Source organism: Pezoporus flaviventris, unplaced genomic scaffold (genome assembly GCF_033815535.1).
Source record: "Pezoporus flaviventris isolate CSIRO_AGI_PZ_B2104156 unplaced genomic scaffold, CSIRO_AGI_Pfla_v1 ptg000002l, whole genome shotgun sequence".
Taxonomy (NCBI): domain Eukaryota; kingdom Metazoa; phylum Chordata; class Aves; order Psittaciformes; family Psittacidae; genus Pezoporus; species Pezoporus flaviventris.
The window spans coordinates 28,602,572-28,617,153 of NW_026892550.1; the positions used below are offsets into that span (position 1 = coordinate 28,602,572).

The 14,582-nt window shown below is 38.5% G+C and overlaps 1 protein-coding gene across 2 annotated transcripts in view; it reads right to left on the reverse strand.

Moving 5' to 3' along the window:
• Positions 1–14,582, reverse strand: part of MTMR7 (myotubularin related protein 7) — a 43,115-nt gene that overhangs the window by 3,248 nt on the left and 25,285 nt on the right. The window contains exons 6-11 of one of the 2 annotated variants that reach the window (XM_061473664.1): positions 14,369–14,503; positions 9,627–9,759; positions 5,581–5,690; positions 3,504–3,629; positions 2,720–2,769; positions 1,138–1,338 (exon numbers count right to left, since the gene is read on the reverse strand). In XM_061473664.1, coding sequence (XP_061329648.1) covers positions 1,138–1,338; positions 2,720–2,769; positions 3,504–3,629; positions 5,581–5,690; positions 9,627–9,759; positions 14,369–14,503 — 755 coding nt within the window. The remainder of the gene's footprint in view (positions 1–1,137; positions 1,339–2,719; positions 2,770–3,503; positions 3,630–5,580; positions 5,691–9,626; positions 9,760–14,368; positions 14,504–14,582) is intronic. The other variant, XM_061473674.1, reaches the window with a different exon arrangement.

The window sequence follows — 14,582 nt, forward strand, 5'->3', positions numbered from 1 at the left end:
TGACATCCTAGTGCTCTGTACTTATTTATAATCTGCTTTATACTTCCTGAACAGAATTAGTCTGAAGTTACAAATACAGAAAAACAAGAGACCCATATTCCTTTGTTGGGCACTAAAGGCAAAATCCAATCCATTTTTTATAAAGCTGGAGCAGCTTTTATGGTGGTGGGGTTTTTTTGAGAGATAAGGTGGAGAGACATGTTCCTTTGCGAGTTGATCGTTTCCCTAAAATTAGCTTTCAGACTGATCTCTACACCAAAGGGATCCCCACATTTAAAAGCACTCCTACACCATTAAACTATTCATTTCTCATTAGGTTAGGTTACTTAGGTCTTGGGATAGGATGACTTCTGAAGGTTTTGACTTTAAATGGACTATGGCACTGAAGCAGCTCTGCATTTGAGCACTGAAAGGGGCCAAATAGCAGCAGCAAGCAGCAACTCTGTCCTGCCTCTCATGACTACTGCTGATAGGATCAGGATGCATGAGTAAATGGTGGGTTTCATGATGTACCTGAGGAACCAGGGCCCCAGAAGCAGATATGAACACTAGCACTGCCAGGAATGATATTACTGTCTCTGTGCTTGGGGGCAAGGAGGTTAATTCATAATTGCTTTGGGGCCAGACATCAGGTTAGTTTGCTGGCTCAGTCTGAGAGAGAACTACCAGACAAAAAAACTGTTCATAAGAAAGTATCGAAGAAATCAGGAATAAAATGTCTTGTCATGAGATCCAAAGACAGGTTAAAACACAGAAGAGCAGTGACTCTTAAACTGAGAACTTAACTAGAGTTAATATCATCTTGTATTAGAGCTACAGTGGCAGCTTGCCTTGTTTGTTGTCAATGCTGCAATAAAGGTAGGGCCACATGGCTGAAGGGCTAATGCTCCTGTCAGTTTTCCCTAATCCCTGTCATGCACACGTGGATTAAACTCCCAGCAGAGCCAGATTGCAGGGGATCAACTTCTTTTCCTGTATTAATTGGTGTTGCTAGAAGACAACGGCCAAGAATTCTACGCTGCACTGTGCCCCTTAAGAAAGCACATACAAGTAGACTGGCAAATTTCTGACTCCTGAGTACACCACCACCCACAGGCTCCACACATAAATATGCTACTAAAGAAAAGACTTCCATACTTCAGCTCTCGTCTCTCCTTCTGGCTGTTACACAGGAAATTCCCAAACTGGCAAGAATAGATATGATGCTGTATGTGGATGAGGAATCTCTCATTGAATTCAAAGGCACAAGGAAACTGTTCCATTAACTGCCAAACACATTCAAGGAACTGATCAATAACAGGGGATATCTCCTTTGGATCTCCATCTAAGTTGCCATACCTGAAACAAGACAAGATAGGTTCAATTATAACCTGAAATCCTCTAGGAAAACTGAATTAAAACTAACGAAAACAAACCCCTCATTTTTACTGTGAAAGGTTCATTTATAAAATCTCAACTGCCACTATATCGTTTTATTTACAAAAATGATGCAATATTTGTGGAGTAGAATGAAAGCAGAATTTATCAAATACAAACATAATACTTTTATGGGTGTCTTCTTTCCTGACAGCTACATGTTTTAATGCTCTTAATATAAAGTTATACCACAGTAAAATAAGTCATAAGAATAACTGCAATGACTTACTGACAAAAACATCATAGACAATCACTTAAGTCTACTTAATAGGAAGAAGCATTTTCAATCAGTTATTCTGCTTACCTATTGTGTGTGTATATATATATCAACCAATGGAAATTCCATAAACATCTAAAATCAAAACTTCTAATTCTACTATTTTAATGCATCAAAGAAAATATAGCAACACTGTACTGCAAACCAAAGCTAGCAGTGGTGATGACATTTCATAATATCTCTCACCATCAATAGACATCTGACATATCATATGAAATGTAGGAATTCCTGCTAGAATTTTGCAAGTGGTGTGGAGCTACACAGATTTCCTTGGGGTTTTTTTTTTTGAAACTACAATAAAATCCTATTCAAATCAAGCAATATAATGTAATTAAACTCCAATATAAAACTTGCTTTTTTATCTTTACAGAAACTAAAAGGAAATACAAGAAAGAAAGAAAATGTGGATATTTATCCACGCCTAAATGTATAAATCCTTCAAACATTTTTATTACATATAAAGCAGTTGCATAATGGATGTGCAAAATAACTTGTCAAATAGATGACTTTCCACTTTGCTTTACTTGACGCTTCTGAACAAATCCTGCTGTTTTGTTAGAACAGAGTGTAATAGGAGGAATGTGTTTTATGTCATAGATGATAACTTGCAGGCATGCCTAAGATGAAGTATTGTCCTGGAAGACGTAGACTTTATTGATCAGGGACTTGCATGAGGAGTCTTGGCACTACTGAAAGATACAGTTGAGTCCAAAGGGATTTTGCAAGCCACATACACAGTACTTTCCTTTCACATGGCTCTCTCAATGCTTATAGCAACTACAAGACCAGCACTGAGGATTCCCAATAGCAGCCTTGGAGTGCATATATAGTAAAAGACAGATTAAAATGAAAATATTTGACTGACTTTTCCATGCAGCAAATTTACATCATAGGAGAAAGGGTATGGTGGCTTCCTGAGGGCATTCTCTTTGTATACTTTGTAAGGCAAGAAGGAAGTAAAATCGGAATGGAAACAGATACTGACTGCATAAAAATATACATAGAAAAACCTTAGCACTGCCTTACCTGTGGTTGAATTTGTGACCAAAGGAAACCCAGTCTTTTTCAATTAACACCTAAAATGAGAATATTGCGTTCAGTGTTGTGGAGCAGAGCTGACACATGTTGAAACTGGTGGTGCAAACAAGCAGTATTGGAATCCCAGTTAGTTCTTAGATTAAGCAGAACAATGCCAAGAAAGAATGATGTAAGAAAGCACTATTAGAATCTCAGATAACTTATAGAATAAGCAGAAAAATAGTGAGTGATGAGCACTGCTGCCAGCTCAGGTGAAGTAGCACTCTGCATGGATGCAGGTAGGATGCCAGTATTTCAGCACAACTTCACTTAGCTTGATCCATCTAAAAACATCTCAAACATCTTTTTAATGTGTGACCAGTAATTCCTAGATGCTTTACCAGTGCTGTATCGCTTGGGAAAGGAACAGATTTTCCAACATAGCTGCATACTGCAGTTTAATGTCTAGAGAGCACATGCTTCTGATACCCAAAACTTCAGTGATCCCTGAAAATGAATATAAATTCTCGCTTGGATGAAAGGCCTTTGGGCTGAAAGCATCTCTTGTCAAGGTTAGGAAAAAATATATAAATGGGTGCCCAACTGATTCACACCTTTGCTAACATTTCATACGGAAACTGGGGGACTGTAACATGGACAGATAAAAACCTTCCTTCCTACTTAAAAAAGAAAGTTATATTTAAGAAAAGTTTATTTTCCATCAAAACCAAAGATACTCATCTTAAATGATGCCATAATACTTCATTTACTCTATGAAAGAGAGCCTGCTTACCATGAATCCCTTCATAGTTCTGTAATACGGATCCAACAGAAGGCTTGCTACAGAGCAAACCTGGGCTGTCCTATCCCAGCCATCAGAGCAGTGAACAAGCACACTCACACCCTCCTCAGCCACAGCCTAAGGACACAGAAGAAGTCAGAAATTTCAAAAGCAGGGAGAAAGGCAATAGTAAGAGAGGAACAGTGAGACAGTGCAATGTAGAGAGTATTAATTTGGATACTGAGAGACCTCCTTCATTTTTTACTCTGCCACAGATTTCTAGAATTGAGTGTTGTTCCCCTTGTTTGGAAAGTCTTAATTAATCTCATTCCATCCCGTGCAACATGGCAGCTGCAGCATCACCTGTTTATGCTCCACTGTAGGAGGATTTGGGATCTGTTTCAATTAAAATACATCAATCTGTCAGAGCAGACAACTATCTAAAGCAGATTCCGATGCTGTTAATGCCCTAATTCATATACCAGTAACAGAACAGCCATACTTCAAATATGGCTTTTAATTTCTCATCTTGATGGTAAGGTCAATAACAGCAATGTCTGCTTATGATGCCAGCACTAGTGTGGATACTATTACAACACACTGCATTGCACACTTGTGACATACTTGTCAAGGTTCGTGGGGAAGCCCATGGGAATGGCAAACTGCCATATCTAATAAATAAGATTGTGTCAGTATCTTTAATGTAAATAATGGAGGTTGGAGGATGACATTTTATACATAAACACATAAAGAAGAGATCATACTAACTTCTCCCAAGTTTGGTTTGCATTAGCTTTGGAATTTGAGGTTGAATTTTTTAAATTTGAAGGGGTTTGGCCTTTGTAATTTCTAAAGAAAACTTAATTTTAAAAGTAGAGAAATGAAGTAGGTTAGGGAAGATACTGCTTAGAAAAGCAAACATTTAAACCAAGTTTGGGCTTAAAAAGGAGCAAGGAATTATAATAAATTATCTATGTTTATCTCAAGAGACAAGTAAATTGTACTAAAATAGAAGCCCTGTGGGCAGGCAACCAACAACTCAGACCCTGGAATGGTACAAATGAGAATGGGTCACAATGCATGTCCAAGGAGGCACAAGAAGCTAGCAAGCATAGGGACAAAGGATCAAATTCTTTTGGACCGTATTTTAAGACTAGCCATGGGGGAAAAGTTGGCAAGAGCCAATGTAAATGACCTGATTTCTGTAAGGTAATAAAAGCTAGGAGGGCTGGGAAAACATGCATTTATCTTGCAGCTGCTGTTCAGGTAACAAACAGTTGCCTGCTGAGCAGGAAGAAGCAAAGCAAGAGAAACAAGCAGCTACTGAGAAGGGAAAGCCAGGAAGTTTTATTCATATGGTCGTACGTAGCAGGACATGTGAATAAAACGGCCTGTAAGAAATTGTAACTGTAATCTCAAAAATAAGAACTGAAACAGTAAAAGGCAAGGAAGGGGTAATAAAACTACTGTCAGTAGATGATAAATTTCTGCATTACTTTGGGTTGGATTTGGAGAAAAAAATCTTATTAAAGCCACTTTTCTGAGCCAATTCTCAAGTATGCAAGAGTAGAAGCTGCTAGAGCTTGGCCATGGTAATGCACAGGATTGGTTTAGGAGGTGAATTTTGTTTGTGGCTAAATAACTCAGAGGGGATAACACAGTAGCTAATATTCCTGTATTACAACTAACATGAAAAGAAGTAGTCCTCAAACAGAAACCTTCAACAAAGAAAATGTCCAGAAATCAGTGGAAGAGGCAGGGGAAATAGTGAAAGAAACAGTGACAATCACTGCTGTGGGGTAAAATACAGACATTCAAATACCTGGCATACAAGATGCAGGCTAGTAGTGGCTTTAGTATGTTTGGATTCTTTGGTGAAGAACACAAACTTCTTTTTACCATATTAACAAAATGTCCACATGACAGTGCCTAAGAATCATCTCCCCTCATACATGAAGCATTTCCAGATGTTGGGGTTTTTTCCAGATACATCACTGGAGATAACAGAAGTTACCCACAAGCAGAGAAGTTGGTCTTCAGTTTCTGTACCTGGTTAGTCCAAGGTTAGTCCTCATTTTGCACACATTACCTTAGCAATAAAAATGCCAGCATCCATAATGGCTTTGATATGCTTCAGCCAGCCAGAATTTTCTAGGCCCCACAGAAAGTCACTCATTGAAGGTGATTTCAGCTCACAAACTGTAAAATAAGCAACATCTTAAATGCACAGTAATCATAGACCCTGAGGCTTTCACTGACTGTTCAACCAAAAAATTCTCTTCAGATATCCTTCATATAAAGCATTCATCTTTTGAAAAGAATGGCTACTTCACAGTCAAAATTTACCACTGAAAAAAAAACAAAAACCAGCATATATTTAAGAAAGCGTGATGGGTCAAGTTTCCCCCAGTATGTTAATGTAAATTAAAAAGAGAAGCTGTTACAAAGCCTGTTGCAAACAGTTGACCAAAGACATCCTTTGCAGAGGAAATTTTCCAGAATTGTATTGGGAGTGAAGTTTTCAAACCCATGAGAGGGGATTGTGTATTTAATAATGAGAGCTTGGAAACAGAAAGTATACAATTTCTGCTCGCAGACAGCCAGCCACCTAAGTGGTGCCACAGCCTCTCATTCCCAGCCATGTTTGCTGATGAAGCTCTAAGAGCAGGCCCACCAAACCCAGCCATCAGCATAACCACAGATGATGGTATTTGAGTGAAAGCTATTCACTCTCAACAGTTCTCCATCCCTGAATGAAACATTATTAAAACTTCACTTAGAAAGTATTCTGATGGTGAGGAAAATCTGTAATTCATCAAGGAAAATACTTTCCTGAAAGCTTTCCAAGCTCTATGCCATGTTTGAAAAAAAGAAAACTCTCCCAGTTTTTACAACATTAAGTTTCTACCTTGCTGCATCCAAGTGTCTCATTTTTAATATTACAGAGTTTGTAACCTCAGGACAGAAAGAGGGCAGTCAGAATATAAATCAAATCATAGAATTGTAGAATGGGTTGGGTTGGAAGGGACCTTAAAGTGCATCCAGTTCCAGCCCCTCTGTCGTGGGCAGGGACACCTTCCACTACACAAGGTTGCTCAAACTAGCAGCGAACAAATACAGAGCAGTATTTGGTGCAATCTCCTTTCAACAGCGAGACACTAAATTCACCCCATAAACAGACTATACATGTATTTTGATCCATGTACAATTATACTGTCTTTTAAGGAAAAAAGATATTAACTAGTGAAATGTATTTAAGGAATGCAGTGTAAAATGTCCTGGTTTTCACTGAGTTAATGTATAATCTATGAATTAATAATGTCTTAGTAGATCTCTTATCCTCTGGAAATCTTCTAAAGGACTCAGTTAATTATGGCCATTATGACCAGTGGCACGACTTTAGAGTCCTTCAATGTAATTGGAATTTGGTTTTACAGGCAAAGTCAGAGTTTATACCACACCCAAAGATATTTGGCTGCCTTAATTCCATTTAATTCAGGGGGGAAATAGCCTAATGTGTCCATACAGAGTCCTGCAATCTTTATACATTGGGCCTTTTCCAGATGGTTATTTTAAAAGTCATTTTTGAAGGATATTTATAAAAATGCATAGATAATGGCACTGAAAGCAAACAGCTTTTCACATGATTAATGCTCCTGTGCAGATGGAAGCATGACCAATTAGTAGCTGAATTCTGGCTGAAGCTGCTGTCTCTATTTACAAAAGCCCAAGGCAAGGCTGAAATAGTGCTTTTCTCATTCCCACTACCAAATTAGAGTCAATATTTACCAACCACTTCACTGAGCAAAGTTCAGACTGTCCAAAAGGCATACACTGTGTATTTCACATGATTTTGGCTACCAATCTGGACCTTAATACTGAGTTCAATTATGAATTGAATTATGAGGCTTACCCTACAGGGAAAAGGTGTTTCTATCTCAGCAGAAAAAGCACCAAAATCTTGGAGAAATAAGACCTGCTGCAGCCACTGCATGGGCACTGGAAAATCAAGAGCCCCTGTGCAGAACTCATAGCAATCCAGTGGCGCTCCCTTCCCCAGTAAGGGAGGAAGAAACAGGACACATAGTGGAAACTGCCTCTTCCACCAGTGAGGGTGGATGCTGGACCAGTTCTCCCATTTCTAGCAAGAAGGCCATAGATAGAGGAAGTAGTAGATTCTGTGGGCCAAACCCTCAGGACTCTTTCTGGCTGATCCATTGCTGAAGCCAAAGAATCAGGGGGCTGCTCATGTATCAGCAACTACTCCTGGTATGAGGGGAGGAGAAGCTCATATTGGCTGTTTAAATACAGACAGTGTTTAAATGCAGACAGGAAGCAGCATGTGGGGTCATTATCTCAATGTCTAACAAATGAGGGTGAAGTCTTGGCTGACGCCTGGATGTGTGGCAGAGTTCTCCCATCACAAACACCAAAAGACAGCCTCGGTCAGACCTTGAATCTTTACTGGAAAATGTCCTTGTGCAATATTTCTTTCTAATATTAAAAATAATTTCAAGGAGGTTGTGACCAGGATCAAATTATGGCATACCTCTTTTTAAATGAAAATTTCAAAAATCAGTGCTATACTAAAGCAATATGAGGCAGCAGAGACAGAAGTAAAACATTTTTTGGGAAGGGAAGGAAACTTCAGCATGTTTACATACATTTTATTTCCAGAGGACAGTCAAATCTCAACATTTTTTGCATATTCTGAAAGAATTCTTATTGTCCTACAAATTTGATCATTTTATGATGTATTTTGACCAAAATTAACATTATATAAGGGGAAATACACGTTAAAGTTAGGAGAAATAAAATTGTTAGAAACAAAGTAAAATTACAAAGCTGAAACCAATTTTTTTTTACCTACTCAAATAAATCATTGACATTATTACAATTATAAATTAATTGATTCAGCTTTTCCCTAAAGAAAAATCGTTGAAATGAACACATTCCTAATATAAATGCATTTTCCACTAGAAAACTCAATAATCAATTTTTGTTCAAATTTCCTCAGCATTGAAAGTTACTTAAAATTGATTACGTTAAATAATCTGCAGTTTCTCATGTGAAGAAGGTTCTCCAACCTTCACTTCTGCTTAATTCCAGTACAGTGAATGAAATTGCCTCTGCACTTCTGCAATACATCAGACCCATTATGTCTTGATGTCCTCTTTTCCACACCATACACTTCCAAGCAGCAATGCAGCACACATGAAACATTTTTCATCAGCCTCATTTGTCTTTTCAGAGGTTTTTATGTACCTTGTAACATCTCACACCAGATCACGAGCAGCAGACATATCCATTTTTAAAGGCCACCAGAGAAACGTGAAGGGAAATAGAAAAAGAGAAAACCTATGCAGCACCTTGCATGAGAAAAGCCCTTCTCATTCAGTGAAAGTGCTTGAACTCGCAGATTTAATTTATCTAATTTCCAATCTTATCACCAGGTTGCTAAATACGAGATTTCAACATACCAAATGAAAAACCTATGGAAAAAGCAGATGTTTTGCTCATACGGCTTATTTAAAAAGAGATGCTAAGAAGGAATGTTCGCTAAGCAGCCTGAAGTGGTAAATGAATTAGAAATTACCTTGTTACAGATCAGTTTGAGCTGTGGGCGACTCTCACAAACTTTTGGCTCAAAAATAATACACAGCACTGTCCATGCAGCCAGGCTGGTTGTTTACTACTTTGACTTTTAAAATGAACAAATAGAAGAACAGGTTTATTCACCCAGCCTCTCTCCTAGCCAAACAAGACTTTGTAATCAGCTAAAAATCCTTCCGTTTTCCTCCCTGAGACCCTTAGACCAAGGAATTAAGTATAAATATGTCACAAAGAGAGTGACTGTTGTAACCTCCATCACACTTTACTGAATTATGTCATTGAAGTAAATGTCATCTGGATTTCAGCCACAAAACAAGGTGTTTGCATGATTAGGAACTCACCACTAGTTGTGATGATGCTCCACTGTACAAGTCCCATTAGTCAGCAGGCAGCTGCACACAGCTGCAATGGGCAAAGATCTCCTTTCATACCTGTTTTCACTGCTACTGATTTCAGAGCATTTACCCTGATTTGAATGACAGAAGGATTAAATCTTTCCTCTAGTTTTCAGTAGAGCATTACCTTCAAGCATTTTCTGCAGACTGTTTCTCATGACATGGATGTTCTCAATGCCTATGAATTGAAACTTGATGTTGGAGTAGTTGTCCTCATTTTCGTATCCCTTCCCTGCTGCTCTGTTTGCCATTGCGTTGAGCTGGGAAAATAGGGAAAGTTATATGAAAACCCAGTAGCATGCTATTTTCAAAACAAAGCTTGTCTACTGCAATATATCAGTGTGATTTAAGTCAGGTACAAATAGGAAGCATTTATCATGATGTCAACACAATGGGTTAGGAGTCAGGGATCTTTTGCAGCCTATTGCATGGCACTGGACTGCTGAGCCTCTGACCTCTATTTTACACACTGGAGTGAAACTTCATTAGTGAAATTAAACACAAAAAACACAGCTTATGTAGGTTTCCTCGACAAGAGCATAAAGGTTTTAATTTGGGTTTAAAAGACTATTCTGATTTCATTTTTTTGATGAGCATTATGTTTACTAGCAGAATATACCCAGCAGGTGGCAGTGTCTTAAATGCCATGTTACTGTTTCGTAACATGTACTCTGTAATGTTGCCCAAGTTACTCTGTTTTCTGCTCAAATCATCCAAAAGTTGATACAGCTTATTTCTTTGAAGCTTGGAATAATGAAGAGAGAGCTGGAATTCTTCCTAAGTTTGTTCTATTTTGGCTGTAGTTGTATAAGACCACAAACTATTTGAATTAACAAAATTACCACAAATATTTTCAGTTGCAATGCAGAACTATCAAATACTGTGCTCTGCTTCAGCAAAAAAATACATGCAATTGGAAGCTGGAGTTTTGTCTTTGAATATCTTACTTGCTTCATGGCGTGGGAAAGTCACTAAATGATTCTTTAGTTCAATTTTCCCAAGCATAAAATTAAGGGTTTTTTTAATACTTATTTTCCCCCTTCTGAGGCGGAGCTGATCCAAATGAATGAAGTGCTTTTACTTTATTACTCTATTTTATTTTTAAGTTTTATTTCCTGTAGCAAAATCTCGCTGTACAATAGAAAGAAACTGTCTTTTTGCATGAAGTTCCTGCTCTTCTATGAAACGCACATTGTAAGGTAGCGGAGCCTTTGAACTTCCCAATCAATATGAAGGATCCAGGAGTAACAAAGCAGTCCACATGGCAGAACCTCCATGCCACACACACATGCCTAGCACAGCTGGCAGCTGCTGCTCAGGAAAGATTTCAGAATTAAATAACAATGGATATTGCACATCCAGACTGGAGGGCACTAACAAAGCTTTTGGAGAGACCTTATGAGGCATCAGCTGGACAAAAAGTGACTCATCTTCATTGCAGTGAGAGCCAATGCTCATGAAAAATCAAAGCAAAATATCTCTTAGGCATTGCCTAGGGGCCAAGAGACTATGTGGATAACTCCAATTCTCATTTATTTCCCAATATCGCAGTCAGTACTATTGATTTGCTGCCTCTGTGGTCGCTTCTGAAACTCACAATAATCTACTTCAGTAATCTACTAATGGTACCATGGGATACACAAGAATGTCCTTTCCTGATCTCTTCCACCCCAAACACACATACTGCCAATATTCAATTTTAATTTGGAGCTGAATGAATGCAGTTGAGTAGGATTGATTGTCTGCTGCCAATTTACCTCCAGCTAAGATGAAGAAGTTCAGCTTTTTCAACATCATATGTCAAACTAGCTTTCAATGGATCAAATTTCACCTCTCAACTTTCAAAGGAAACAGCTAAAGACTAAAAACTCTTTATGCCATTATAATTTCATTTCAGATTCACAAGAAAACAGCTGGAGGAAACCCCCCAGCATTTTTCATTTACTCAAGTCCCGTGTAAAACTTCCTTTAACTTGTAGTGTGCATTCAGGAAAAAGGAGGCGGGGGGGGGGGGGGGGAATTCTTGTCTATCAACCAGCTGTCTGCTGATGTTCTATCAATGAAAAAAGCCAGTCTGAGAACAGCATGTCCTTTAAGGACAAAGTCCTCAGTGTGACTTGCTAGAAAGATATAAATTATCTGCTGAATCCTAATCTTTCTCTTTTGAAGTAGACATAAGTGTCTAAGAAGAAAGATCTGTATGCATAAGTCTAAGCCACCACAACCCCTTGAAACACTAAATGACAAACATCTAGCCCCTAACTGACCTAATCCCCAGTAAAATAAATGCTGTTAACTGTCTCTGCAGCGGATCAATTTTGTCACAGAAATCCTTTCTTAAAAGACAATCTGAAATAGCCCTCATTAAAAGTAAATAAATACAAGGTTAAATTTGCAAGGCTTTCTGACACTCATTTATTTTAAATATTGTCAGTTGCCGAACTTTTCAGCTGCCACAATATTTACTAACAAATTTTCCACATCACCTACCAAAATTCCATCTGCTGCTCTTAAAGTGGTTGTAAAGCTCTCTACATTGTGCCTGACCTCACTTAATCTCAGTGAATATGAGGATACAACCTCTGAAGGGAACAGACCTCACTCAGCAGATTTCCCGGCATCTTTAATGTGGACAATAACCAAGTCCTACCTTGTTATAAAGAGTTATAGAATTAATCTGTTCTACTCATAAACAGTAAGTTTATATTAGCTTCTGTAAAGCTAATAGAGGAAGGAGAAAACCAAGACAAACAGCAACCTAAGTAAAGCTCTGCATATGGTCACCCTGGTATATTTAAATGAAGTGGAATAAAAGCTTTCTTCCACAGCCAAGTCCTTTGTTTTGAAGATTATCAAACACAATGAAGCACAACATATGAGGAGTACCTGGGAATGCTGAATTCCAGGGCCCATCAATATTCATAATCTCTGCAATTCTGATGAGAGAAGAGGCAGGTAGTTTTTTAATTTCCTAGAGCAATGGGAAACCTTGCACCAGACTTGCTACCTTACCTTTACATTTGTTAAAGGTTCACTGAGGAGTGGCTTGTACTGATAAGTATCACTTCCTACATGCTCTAGATTTATAGATGCATTAGGAGGTATAGAATCGAAACAAGGCTGTTATTTGGCACCAAGAGCTTTAGTAAATTAGTCAGTCTTGTAGCACAGAGAAGTAGGAATCTGTGTATACAAATTACATCAAAACCCTTTTCTCTACAGAAGTTCAACGAAAGCAGACTTTATCTCCTGAGCGGCTTCTGAAGAAGCCAGAGTTGCTGGAAACATGACGTCATTCATGGCACAGCAAGCCAGTTTTACTCTCTTCACTTAAAGTACAGCCTTTTTTCACTGCGCACAGGAAGTGTCTCGATGTCATTTACCAGAAAAGTTCACAGAATGGGACATTCCCGTTAATACCTTGTAAAACATTACTAATAGCCAAGTCAGTCACTCTTTAGAAATAAATCCCATCAGCAAGCAACTTCCTTAATTAGGGAAGACTACGAGTATCATCAGCCAGGAAACATTATGCTGTAACTATTATTACATATAGAAAACTGTTACAAACAAGCATTCTTTAGGCAGCTAGGTCTGTGCTTCGTATTTGAAGCCTGTTCTTCTGAACACAGTGGTAGCAATCCTATCCTAGTGCTGATCATGGTTCATTTTTTTCAGGACTACAAGTAAGGTGGTGACATCCTTGTCTTCCCAACAGAGGGAACTGAAGGTCAAAGTAGTCACCAAATTACAAAGTGCAATGAGACATGCCAAAGCCCTAATTGTCTGGCTACTGCCTCTCTGGTTACTCTGCTCTCTGGTTACAGCTCTGAGTGCTCAGCGCTTTCCCACCAAGCCCCCAGATCTTCAGTCAACCACCAAACAGATTTCTCATTTCTGCTCTAGCTCTGCCCTTCCTCATTCCATCTCAGGATACTGAAACAGCTTCCTTGTTCCTTTCCTTCAAACCTTTGCTCCCACCTTTCCTTTTCCTGTGCTATAGCTCATCCACATCTAGTCGGGATTTTGTGGAGATTTGCCCTTTTGTTTTCTTTTCTTCAGATACTTGGTAACATCAACAGGGAAGCTACCGATTGTGTAAGAAAGAATATATCCCTACTGCCACCTCCAGGCACTGAAGCCTGTTTAGTCCTCATCACCTACAGCTGTTTGTTAGCATGTCAATTTGGACACAAGGGTTTTTCAGTTTCCAGTCTCTTCTAGATGATTACTGAGTTTCTGCACAGCATGATTTTTTTAAAGCTTCTATCTTGGCCAAAGATTTTAGTCACATACAGGGATATGGCATCTGAGATCATTATTTACCATATTTCAGATTCTCTCACAAAAGCATAAAAGTGCTGGAGATATTCAAAGAAGGTTTCCTAAATTCTTGTAACCTCAGTAAATGGTCTTTCCTCAGCCTTATGCAGAGGTCATTGAAATTTTCACGTTTCGGGAGAAATGTTGCATGGACAATCTTAGTATAAGCAGGCAAAGGTTTGCAACCTTCCAAACAGCTGTAAATACAGATTTATAATGGGAATTATTTTCACTGCTCTCATCAGTAATATATAGTTATTGATAGGTCCTCTGTGTGTGGAAGCAGTTCCAATTCAAGTTACTTACTTATCTGCATCTTAACATTTTGTTAAGAACAAAGATAAAAGCTCAGTGTAAAGAAAAATATTCTCCAAGAGCTAAAAACGTGGGCAAGGTTCCTATTTAAGATTCCCCTGATAAACCCCGATTTGCCTGTGGAGTTGCAACTAAATCAGAAGTATGGTGAGTCACTTATGCTGTGCATCTTCCCTAACGTATTTAGTCCAGATTCAGTCCTGCTATGTGCAAGAAATTTAAGGTACTTACTTTGGGCCTTGTGTCAACAACATATATGAAATCACTTCCTGGATTTGCTTTTCTAACGGCCTGGAGCATCTGTTCATCCTCCAGGCATCGAGCACTAAAGCCAGATAAAGGCTGGCTGCTTCTACATATGGAAGCCTGTGGAAAAACAGACAAACAACAGAAAAATCAACGTAGCTATCAAGCAGAAATTATTTAGCATCCAGAAGCATTTACA